A 12180-nucleotide genomic window follows, 5' to 3' on the forward strand; every position below is an offset into this window, starting at 1 on the left:
CTATGCGGTGCCGTGTTTCTTTGCCTATACCTCCTAGCCTTGAAAAAGTCAGATGGATGAAACACGTGTCGGCTGCAAGTGTGTTTTTGTAGATGAATCTTTGAGAATGAAAGAATAAGAGAATAAAGAGAAAGGAATATTTTATGGACTCCCTGTGATTACTACGTTGGTTACTGCCTATACTACAATATGGACTTATTTGGTGTGCCTCGGCATATGCGCATGTCTTAAGATAAGAAAACATGCCTCTTTCAGAGAAACCCCCTTCCTTCATTTCATAATACTTAAACCACTGATGCAGTTTTTTGCGAATAGTCGCAATCTGCAAATCTGAACGCCTTTTTTCATTTAGGGTGCCGGTCCTATTTTTGTTCCCAATCCAATCCTTCTGATTTGTTGTGTCTCAGTCAGACTGAGTACATGCTCAGTGTACCTTTGTGGCATGCCAGTCGCCATCTACTACACCGCCCCCAAGAAGGGAGCCAGTGCTTTAATGAGAACTGTACACTGTTTGAATTTTTGAGACAGGAGATAGTATAAAGGGCACATTCTAAGTGTCTTAGCTTTTCCGGACCAGGAACTCTGCAGTTTGTATTATTCTTGAGATTATGTGAACATTTGATTCTCGAGACTGGCACTGTTAATGAATCCAGTATTTGTTTAGCAAGGGTCATTCCCAAACCTATCGTGCCCAGTGATTCCAGAACGATTTTAAGCTTAGTATCATCTCTAGAGTCAGTACCATGTAGTCACTGTTTGGAAAACGATGCACTGATTCAATTATATAGTTATCAGACATTATGTCGCTGGCATCCAACAATTCTATTCTTCCTTGCCCGAAGCCTGGCTCTATGAACATGTCTTCAGGAGCCAGAGTGCTTATAAGAGTTCTGATGATCCAACTGCAAACTGTTCAAGTCAGACAGTACTATTCTCTTGGACATTCTCCAAAATGATGAACTGTTGGCCCAAACTATTCTGCATGGCAGCTTTACTGCCTAGTCTATCATGACATCCGAGTTCTCTTGTGTAAGGGATCTCATCACAAGATTTAAGAAAATGAAAATACATGATGGCGAGCTAGATGAATTCACATAACTTAGACTCTCTCATAATTCCTCTTGGTCCTAATTTATTAAGCATCCTACTGGAAATGAGGAAAAGGAATGGAATGCGGGCCTGAGGCTGGCAGAGCAAGAGTCAGGGTAAAGACTGCATGTTAGAGATGCTGATAGATATTATACTGTTTTTGCATATCTTTTAATCTGGTTCTGACAATTGGGTAGAAGTATTTTCACAAAATATAAGACGCATGAGGTAATAATGCTAATAATACTCCTACTACTACTACTACTTCCACTACTAATAATAATAATATATAACGTTAAAAAATGTTTTTAATACCTAACTCAATGTATTTATTTGTATTAACTTTTCAGGAGGATGAAAGACTGAGGTAGCCATGAAAGTATTCAAGCATGTGAGCTGCAGGTCATACTATTCTCAGCAGCAGTTCTTTATCTCTGAGTTTTTTCACCTGCTGAGTATGGGTTGAGAGTATTGAAATTATAATGGCAATTATAGCAATTAATAAAGGTTGTGTACGCACGCAGTAACAATCATTCTGTGATAGCTAAGCGCGTGTTCGGCATAAGAAGTTGCCACTAAAAATTAAAGTATGCTGTTTAAACATTCTGAAAAAAAAACACCCACCTTTGTCTATAAACTAATGCCAAATTTAAACTAAATATTTTAACAAAGTACAAGATAACAGTATGAAAATACTGCAGGGGGTTTAAATAGTGTAGATGACTGTTGGTAAAGATTATACTGTTAATCACATGGTGACTGTGTTTTATTCTATTCTCTAATCTCATTTTATCTCTAAAAAATTAATCCCCTTCCAAGTTTGAAAAAAAAAACACTTTGGTACCAGCAATTACCCTTATACACTACCCACACATTAACCCAAATTACTCCTTACTACCCCTATACACTACCCACCATGAGCCCTAAAAAAATCATTATTTCCCCTGTACTCTACCCTCTCCTGAATGCTGTGAACTCTTTACAACTCCTATACAGTATCTCTTTAATCTTAAAACTCCTTACTACCCCTATACACTACCTAACACTGAACCGTAAAAACATCTTGCTACCCCTTACAACTAACTATCTCTAAACCCCAAAGCCCCCTACTTTCCCTTTGTTGAGTGACATAACACTACAATATATGCATATAGAAACACATGATAAATATATTTATATATATACACCTAACTTAAAATGATTTTAAAATGACTTACCTGCTTTGTATAGTGTCATAAATGTGCCCTCTGGGTGCTTACCTCCATGTTTAAGACTCATATGGTACGCACACGCGTGGTAATGACAAAGATGTAAAGGCTGCGTAAAATTTAATTAAGAGTAGTAAATCTATACTTCCCTGTATATGAGAACCTTGATTATCTGTTGGTTGTCCAAACTGTGTAATTGATATATGTGCAGGTCAGTATTCTTGACCTCAATATAGTGACATACTATCAAATAGAGCGTCATGGCTCAGTGGATCAATCCATTCAGGCAAAGAATCTCTGTTTGGTCCTGTGATCATATAAGTCAAATATCTGTAAGTTATTTCAACGTTTCATTTTTCAGTGAACATTGAAATGAGTATCTTTGAGTTGTGTTACAAAAAATAAATGTTATCTGCCAATACCAGCAAGAGACCTTTTTGGGGTGAACATTGCTGTTATGTTATGTTATCTTATCTTATGCAGATTTGTAGAGCACACTATCACCTGGGAAGGTATCCTGGTGCTTAGCAGGTGTGGGGCTAGGCACGCCTAGGACCTAGTGGGACTACTACAAAAGTTAGGATTTCCACCTTCTTGTGGAATTCAAGAAGTGAGGAAGAGGCTCTTATGTATAGATGCAGGTCATTTCATGCTTTAGATATGATGAAGGAGAAAATTTGACTGCCAGATCTGCTTTTCCGTATGTGTGGGATTTGGACAAGTAGGAGTCCAGACGAGCGGAGGTGTCTGGAAAGTTTGTAAAAGCAGATGCAATTGTTGAGGTAACCTAAGCCAGTGTTATGTAGTGCTTTGAAATTGTGTGCAAAGAGTTTGAATTATGCTCATGTATGAATGTGGAGCTCCTTAAACTGCTGTGTAGTCAATCGAATTTGAACACAGATGCTGTTGACATTTTATCCACTGGAAGGTGACACCAGCATGATAACACGGCAGATACGTTCCATTGAGTTTATAATTCATAGTCCAGGATAGGTTTTAGAAGTATCACTTTACCTAAGAAAGCATAACATAAAGCAACAAAATAATATATCATGTACATTTCCTCTTGGTAACACGTGTCTAAGCTCTTACTAAAAATGTATCATTCCTCTTGTTATTTTTATTTTCAGGGCCAGAGTCTGCAGGGCCGCAATGACTTTTAAGCAAACAACAGGCCTTATGTTTTCAAAAGATTTTTCCCATAGCCACACAATGGGAGAGAATCTTTGGAAAATCGGGTCGTACAGAAGGCCAGTACCTCTCAACAGTACCTCTAAAACAGTAGGCATCATGGCGGGACAGAGGATCCGGGTATCCAGTTTGATTGGCATGGACGTAGACGGTCCTGACTCCAGGTTTGTCTCCCCCACAGGCCGGGCGGGGAGTCACAATTGGGTAACGGATGCTGCCATCAGCCAGCCACCCGGCACGACATTTATCCATGCCCAGCTTCCAAGCAGCATACAACTGTCCAGTAGTGGCCAGAGTGGAGTTTTGGTTCTGACAGTATTCATGAGCTTCTTCAAAAGTGAAGTGACCTGGCTGGGTTGCAAAGAACACCTTCCCTGAAGACAAAAAATACAAGAGGCACAGGGAAAATCATGAGGAACAGCTGGGCATTGTTTTAAAGATAGGAATATGATACAGAAAACTTTTGACACTTTATTTAAATAAATGTTTTGGACAGGAAGGTCAAATAGGGCAGTTAACTCTTAGGACATATAAGTAAAGAGGGTACCTAAAACGTCCGGAAGCAAGGTAGGCAGAGCTTAAGAAACAGAAGGCAACAAGGTAGAATCATACATAAACATTAAGGGCAGCCAAGTACAGTGGGGTATCTCTTAATTGCGGTGTATATTTTGATCCATTAATTTGTATTGCTGATAATTTGTATCTATGTGTAATTTTGAACGAGCTGTGAGGAATGATGTACTGAATTAGAATTTTTCTTTTTGCTCATACCCATCAATTGCATGGTTTACACTTGAATACATTAAAGACATTTATATGGAAATTAATGGGTAACAGCGATTTTTTTACAGATGTGGATGGAAAAACAGTTAATAAGAATCGTGTGAATCCACCATTCGGTAGCTTGGAGGAATTGTGTACATCTAAGTAGAGAAACCGTTGGAAAACGTGGGAGACGAGGTACATAAATACCAACAATGGCTATACATTGAATTGAACTGCTGAGCAGGAAGAGGCTAGTCAATCCTTGAACAAGCACACGAAATGGGTCACATCAACAGACGGATAAATAGCATGGATTGGTGCAGAAACCTCTCACGACTCTTTAGAATCAGTACAGAGGCCACGTGACAGATGAGTAGCACATGAACAGCAGCTATCAGGTCTGAAGGGGTACAGGTACGGTCGGAAAACATGATAGATCGGCACGTGGGTAGAGTGCACAGAAAGCTTCGGAAAGGAAGCTAGAATGAAAACAAGGCGCTTTGGATAGCTGAGAGGAAATGGTACGGAAACAGACTGCTACATTTGTGCGATGTAGTTTATCTCGTCAGACTCTGCACATGACGTTAACGAAGAGTGTGGATGGCATACCTCCCAATCTATCAATGTAACAGTACACATCGAATGTCTCTGCTGGGTGAGCCACGCCGTAGTTGCGCACTCCGGGGAGGTCATTCTTATCTCCGAAGCAGTTTTTTCTTGGGGTCACAATTGGGTATCTGTGAAAGAGGGAACAGCAGTGAAACATATGGCTGCGACTTCTTTTATTTTATTATATTAACAGAAGTTTTTATATTTTTTGTAAATTTCACATTCAACACAACAGAAGGATGCTTCAAGGTGGGTGACAGCAACAATAAAGTCCAGTAATCATGACCCCCCCAAGAGAAACCCCGTGCTTCATACAACATGGTAAAAATAAAGAACTATTACTTTACAGAAGTAGAAAGTACTGCCAGAATAAACATCTGTTCAATAACACCAAAGACACAGACCGTCGCCAGCATAAAACCCCCTCCCACGATTCTGAAAAGCATGAGCAGCCTAGAGTAGGTATGGCATATGAGTATCTGGAACAGATCACATCTCATCTTCAGAATTTCAAAATATTCTCCTATCAAACCCCAAATGTCTTGTGGATGTGGCAAAAATGGCTTTAGAGTTGAGTATATGACAGTAATATCGTTACAGAATACAGTGTCTTTTAACCAATCGTATATCTTGGGCGGTCCTTTCCTCCACGTCATTAGGTATAAGGCATTGGTGCGAACATTGCACATTTGCGACATACCCAAGTAGCAGAACAGGAATGGCTTCAAAAACACTCAAGTAATCTTAAATATCACAATAATAACCTTTCCCCAAAAGTTCTGGCTATATGGACAATACGGTGCCTGATGAAGGAAATCCGGGTGTACATCTACCGAAATTAGGACTTACTGTCGGATCAAACTTTGTGTAAGTGAACTTAAAAGTAACGCATGTAGTGTAGTGATTTCAAATGTATAAACCTACGGAAATAGATCCTGTCAGGGCTTCACAGTACTGCCAGCATTCATCATCTATGGTCACTTCTAAATTGGCCTCCTGTAATCGATTTCCTGAAGGTTCAACACCCCTTAGGCATCAGTAAATATTTTATTCATTTATCACACTATTGACTGCATGATTATATCTAGATACCCATAGTGGCATATAAGAAGAAAATATCCTCTGACTGAGTTAGGGGAGCGAATTCCAGCGATTGAGCTGGAAAGGATAGGAAAGGGAACAGGCTGTATTTATAATCCTGAAGTATGCAAACATTCGAAGAGATGTGGAGTCCTGGTTTCCATGAAATTGATCTGCCTTTACAAACACTTAATCACTGTAGAGATGTAGTGGATGGGTGGGTTGATAAACAAGCATTTGCAATGTAATAGGTCTCGCATTTATAGGAGTTTGAGCTATTGGCATTGTAAATGACAATGCTTTTTATTTAAGTTTGGTTTTTTTAAAACATAAATAAAAGGCATTGCAAATACTTGTTCGAAGCGCTGCGAGATTTAAATGATATAGCGCTACATACCCCTGAATAGCGCCGAGAAGCGTGTGTTTTTGACTCCCTCTGGGGGGGCTACGAAAAAATTTCGGGGTGGCTGAAACTTTAAGCAATCGGTAGAGTGGAGCTGCCGGGGATCTTAGAAGGGGTGAAACAACAGCGAGGCCTCATTAATATGCAAATGGTCTTTTAAAGACCTGTGAAGTGCTCGGGTGCGGCTGTGTGTGTGCCCGGAAGCTGTCTCAGCCCGGGCTGCCACACACGACGGGGGGGGGCTGAAGCCCTGTGAGTCCAATGGGTGTTGCGCGCCTGAGTCGCCACTTCGCACATCCTGAAGGAAGCCCCCTGCGACAGCCCGTCCGAGGTGGTCTCCCAGCCGTCTCATTTATGCGGGAGCGTGGTCTCGCGGTCGTGGGGCGCTGGGGTCGTTCAGCAGCACACCCTTCATTTGTGCAAGAGCGGGGAGTTAGACTGGGGTAACTTGCAACAGTCTGGATGCGTCCTGCCTGCCCCTGCCTGCGCGCTGGGCTTCCAGGCAGGCCTCCGGGTTGCTATGGTGCTGCATACAATGCCATGAGAGAGCAGTGTTTCCCTCTCCCTGCACTAAGCAAACACGGCTACTCGTCCAGTCTGCCCGTGGCCCGCTCGTGTGATAAGCAGAGGCTCCTCGCGCATTGTGAATCATGATCAGCCGCCAGGGTTGTGTCGTAATGTGTGTACGCATGCACACCTGACGTTCACACCGTGTTCCTCCTAGCGGCCGAGGGAATTGTATACAGGAAACTGTAACGCAGTCTCTAGAGAGCCTGGAAATCACAGGCCCTCAATCATTTAAGACCTCTTCTGTCGCAAAGGGAAACATGATATTTTCAGCGATGGTTCTCAATCTGCACACTACTCAAATCAACGTTCACCGCTAAAAAAAACGGGGACAGGGCAAATAGCGTGTACACGCATGTTACATTGAAGCTGCCGTTCATTGGGATGAGGCGAGTTTAAATTCAATTTTAAATAAAAAGTTCGAATCGCTTAAACGCAATTTCTCATTCCACGTCCCCTCTGTTTGTGCCTCTCTGCGGTGTGGCAGGGTCGCAGGTCCGTGCAGCGCCGTGGCTTCACGCCTTCTCGTCTTTTGTGATGTCACAGCCATGCGTCATAAAACCATTCAGAGCTTCTGGACCGTAGCTCTAACAACAGCTCTTTCAGACCACCCTGCAGCCATCTGAGGGTGTCAAAGGAACATCTTTAGCGTAACAGTGCCAACCCCAGAGGTTCACCCAAGCTGTGAATAGAATTGTGGGCATGTATTTGTAGGGGGTCTGGTAACGGCCGCTTTGATGTCCTCAGTGGCCGCGCGGCTCACTGAGGACATCAAAGCGGCAGTGCCACCCCCAGAGGTTCACCCAAGCTGTGAATAGAATTGTGGGCATGTATTTGTAGGGGGTCTGGTAACGGCCGCTTTGATGTCCTCAGTGGCCGCATGGCTCACTGAGGACATCAAAGCTGCCGTGAAAGTGATCAGGCAGTGCTTTTCAGGTTGCCAAATGGTGCGCGCGTCCGGCGCACATGCACTGTATTTGGAGGCCTGAAAAGCACTCGTTTGAACTTCCAGATCCCCCTTTAACAAAAGCTCTCGCGAGAGCAGCGCTGAAGCGCTGTCTCAGGCGAGACCTAAAAAGGGCATGGCCCGCCATTTTAGATGTCTCTTGAAATGCCTGGTGAGAACACCTGTGTGAGTTGACGATCTTGTGAGCTTTTATGTCGACCCAGGGGCATATGCACAAGGGAAGTGGCGGAGTGAGGCGTTAAGCTAGGAATTCAACAGTTATATAGCTTTGTTAACCATAACCCCACCATGACTAGCGCCCCTGCCATGCACTTCTTATGACCTCACACATTACATCACTTATGACATATCCTATGACATCTTTTACGACATCACTGATGACATCACTGGTCACATCACCTAATTTTAATGTCACTAGATTGGCTATCTCTAAACGCCTGATCATTCCTAGGATCTGGTGTGCCAGGAAAGGTGGTTGTTCTATTTAGACCCTTGCTTCAAAACATTAGAATGCTCTTTCAGCTATTCTCTTCACTGTGCATTATTACAGCTCTTTAAAACGTTACTAAAAGCCCATCTTTTCTCACTTTAACTGATTAATTCATTCTCAACTGGGTTGGGTCTGAGCACCAGGGTATACCCTGAAGTGAGTAATAGTAGGTTGTATCACTGTATATTTATCCATTCATTCATACAGTTTCCATGGTTTGTTCAATATGAGAAGCCTGCTCCACCAGCACAGTATTATGATGTTATAACGCATTCTGCTGCAACGCATGCCTTTACCATGCAAGCGTTACAATGCGAATGCCATTACCACGTATAGCCCTTACCACAAATATGCCTTTATCACACATACCTTTTCAACAAATTTAGTTGTAAAAGCATGAAGGTTAAGGGCATATTCGTGGTAAAGGATTTCCCTAATCCATGCCAGAGTCCTTAAACCGGTCCCATGACCCCCCGTCCCCAACCCTTCTAACAAATGCCCTTTCCCTGAGCCCTATAAGCGGACCCCTGCATAACCCCCATCCCTTAAAACTACCCATTCCTACCATGAGCCCTAGAAGCGGAACCCTGAACGACCCCCATCCCTGATCCCAAGCCCTTCTAAAAAGGCCCCCTCCTTCCTGAGCCCTAACAGAGGAAAACTGTGCATCTCCCCTCTAAAAAAATACTTAATAAAATAATAAAAATATTAATAGAAATAAATAATAAAGCCAAATGAATATAAAATTCCCCTTACCCCTCCAAGACGTTACCTCTCCAGCTCTTCTGAGGCCCGGCACACATTGTAAAGAGGAAGCAGAAGGGTCTCTTAGTTTCCTCTAACAACACCGATAGCCTCCACCACCCTTACCACACACATTCCTTTACCACACATACCTTTAAAGGCTATGCATGGTAACAGTGCAGGCGTTGTAAAGCATGCATGGTTAAGGATATGTGTGGAAACAGCCCCCTTGTCATGGTTGTTTCCTCACCAGTACATCAGAATTTTTCTTATAGTTTTCAAAGCACTGTTGCTACCAGTCAATTTGCCTTGGCACCACCCCTCCCAGATTATCATGCTTTCCCACTCCAGTGGGATCCAGTGCCTGATCATATATTGTGTTGTAAATATGGAAACCTGAGCTGACCACACACCCTCTTCTCTCAGTCTATATTTTCACAGTATAGCCTCAAGGGTCTTTATTAATGTTTAGGTATTGTATATCTCATTCCAACCTAAGTGCATATCTACCGCTAGGCAGATGAATGGACTATTTGAGCTTTTTTCCTGACCTTCTGTAACCTCCAACTAGTTTAAGGAAAGCTCCAGAACCCAGTGTTCTTTGACTTCAATCCTCCAAAATGTTGAATTGCATCATTGAAATATTGATTTTCTGAGCCAGGATTATCCTGGTGAATAGGAAGTTCTGATATTTTTTAAAACATCCAAATTCCACAGAACAATGATGTGGACGATCTATAGGCATTAATGCAGCTCAGAAATCCAGATTCTGGAACAGTGAACGCAGACACTACTCTTTACCCAGTGAGCTAAAGCTCTTCGCAGTTCCCATACTAGGTGGGTCTTTGTGAACCCTGTAGTCAATCTTTTTGAAGGATTATCTATCGAGCCCCAACCTTACAGAAGTGTTTGGTTGCAAACTCACCTCTGTGCAGTTTGAGAAAGTGATCCAATGGGCACTACGAGGTTTCCAAAATCTAGGCTTAGTTATACAAATTTGTATTTTTACCTGCAGTATTAAAATAACATCAGATAGATACATTTGCCTCTCTTAGTTCTAAAGGAAAAGACGGCTCTGGTGTAGCTACAGGTCTAATAAAATGAAACAAGACTTGTTATCTCTGTCTTTTCCAAATAAAGGAAATCATATTTAAAAAGATGTGTTTCTCAATCGATACTGCAATTCAAAAATTGGTGACACAGACTGGATTGAGTCTGAGCTTTGAAAGGCAGCATTTTCAAAACTTCTAAGTAAAACATTAGCAAAGAGAAATCACTGGATCCGTCCAGAAAAAATCGGAAGTTTTGAGATATATAAATCAAAAAAGACTCCCTAGAGAACACAGAGTAAGATGAGAACGCATGGCATTGCCCTTTTTTAAATTGTTTTCTTCCTTTTCATTTCAGTTATGACCTGTTCCATTTCTATCGGTGTGGATGTAATTTTCATTCCATATCCTTTGTTGACGATCTCCATTGCCTCTGCAGCATCAACGTTTCTTAAAATATGTAAATAGTCAAATCCAAACTTCAACTGCAGAGAGTTACTGCTTTAGAAAGAAAAACTACAAATATTTCTGTACAACAAATCTGTTTTTAATTTCTCTGTCTCTATTGATCAATCAAGGCAAACTGGAGCTGACATTCAATTTTTTGTATTTAGTACAGCAATGCTTTTACCTTATCACTTAACAGAAATATGGTATTACTACAAAAAGTCCCAGATAATAATCCACAAACCAACTATGTATTCATTAGTATGTAAGAGTCTGAAAAGTAGTATACATCATGTTTACATGGATATGTTTCCTCCAGTTTTTTAAATCTACTTTCTCTTACCTCACAGTCTGGTCAGAAACCCAGCCCGCATCACATTGATCAAAGCCTTTCTCATAGGCTAACTGGAGTAATGCTGGACTTGCAATAATTGCATTGTTGTCTCTGCATGCTTGTTTAGCTTGGGCAAAGTTGAGAGAATACCTGCTGGCACCAGCACGATAGTGAAAGACAACACCTGTCCAAACAGATCATTAAAATAAAAGTCAATACTTGTGGAATCAGACATTGGTTTAGCATATAATTGAGTTCATGAGTCTTCCAAAACAAACATATTAAAAATGCATAAGAAATACACGACTGGAGTTCCCTTCTGAATCTTCTGCATGACACCCAACTATTCCCACATAGACCACACTACTCTAACTATGGACTATGAATGTGTTAGCCTCTTACCTGACCTCACAGAAAGTGCCTAGGGGACTCAACAGGGTCATACACTATACAGAGGATTTATACAACAGAAAAAGAAAGCTTTTTTCTGAATTCAATTTAACCACTTTTCATCTATTAAGCTTTTGGGAACAAAGTTGTAAATGCCAACAAATGTTGTAAAGCTTGATGAGCTCTTATCACTTTTTTGTGCAAATCATGTTGCAATAGAAATAAAATCTCTTTACAATTAGCTATTTTTGAAAAATTAGCTTGATTTGTCTTTTGTGGGACCCAATTTGCTTTAAAAAACACTCTACATTGCTGAAACCATTACAATATCAGCTCTCCATACATAATTTTATACAAACAAATTCTAAAACCACAGGAAATGCCAAAGATCAGAAACTAAGCCCAGCCTTGTTAATCTTCATATAGTAATGCAAAGTAACTACTAAGGTTTGATCTTTTTAAATTATTCTTTGCATGATCATCTCTAGCCCTTGATGGCCACATGATAATTTGTACTATGGCTTTGTAAAATAATCTTTCACGTTCTTCTGGCTGTGAATTCATTATAACTGAAAACCAAAGAACCTGATTTGAGATCCTTAGCTTTCCTTAAGAAATGTCATGTTTTTGTTTGAATTTGGACATCAGTATAAATGATAAAACTTTGCTTTGTAAGAAAGACTATCTTTGGTTGAAGTGGCTGAGGTCTGAGTGGGTCTGCCTCAGGATAGTAGGCTCCTTATTTTCTATAATAAATGAAAGTTAGTAGGGACCTACATGTTAGTAGGGACCAAGTAACTGGTATCCGTGTAGATGAACTAGAAGGTAAAATAGCTATCTTGAAAAG

The 12180-nt window shown here is 41.1% G+C and overlaps 1 protein-coding gene across 2 annotated transcripts in view; it reads right to left on the reverse strand.

Annotated features, from left to right (window-relative positions):
- Positions 1 to 12180, reverse strand: part of ACAN (aggrecan) — a 228571-nt gene that overhangs the window by 81242 nt on the left and 135149 nt on the right. For both annotated transcript variants that reach the window (XM_085644462.1, XM_085644463.1), the window contains exons 8-10: positions 10953 to 11127; positions 4863 to 4990; positions 3569 to 3862 (exon numbers count right to left, since the gene is read on the reverse strand). In XM_085644462.1, coding sequence (XP_085500588.1) covers positions 3569 to 3862; positions 4863 to 4990; positions 10953 to 11127 — 597 coding nt within the window. The remainder of the gene's footprint in view (positions 1 to 3568; positions 3863 to 4862; positions 4991 to 10952; positions 11128 to 12180) is intronic.

This window comes from Triturus cristatus, chromosome 3_1, assembly GCF_964204655.1.
Source record: "Triturus cristatus chromosome 3_1, aTriCri1.1, whole genome shotgun sequence".
Classification (NCBI taxonomy): Eukaryota; Metazoa; Chordata; class Amphibia; order Caudata; family Salamandridae; genus Triturus; species Triturus cristatus.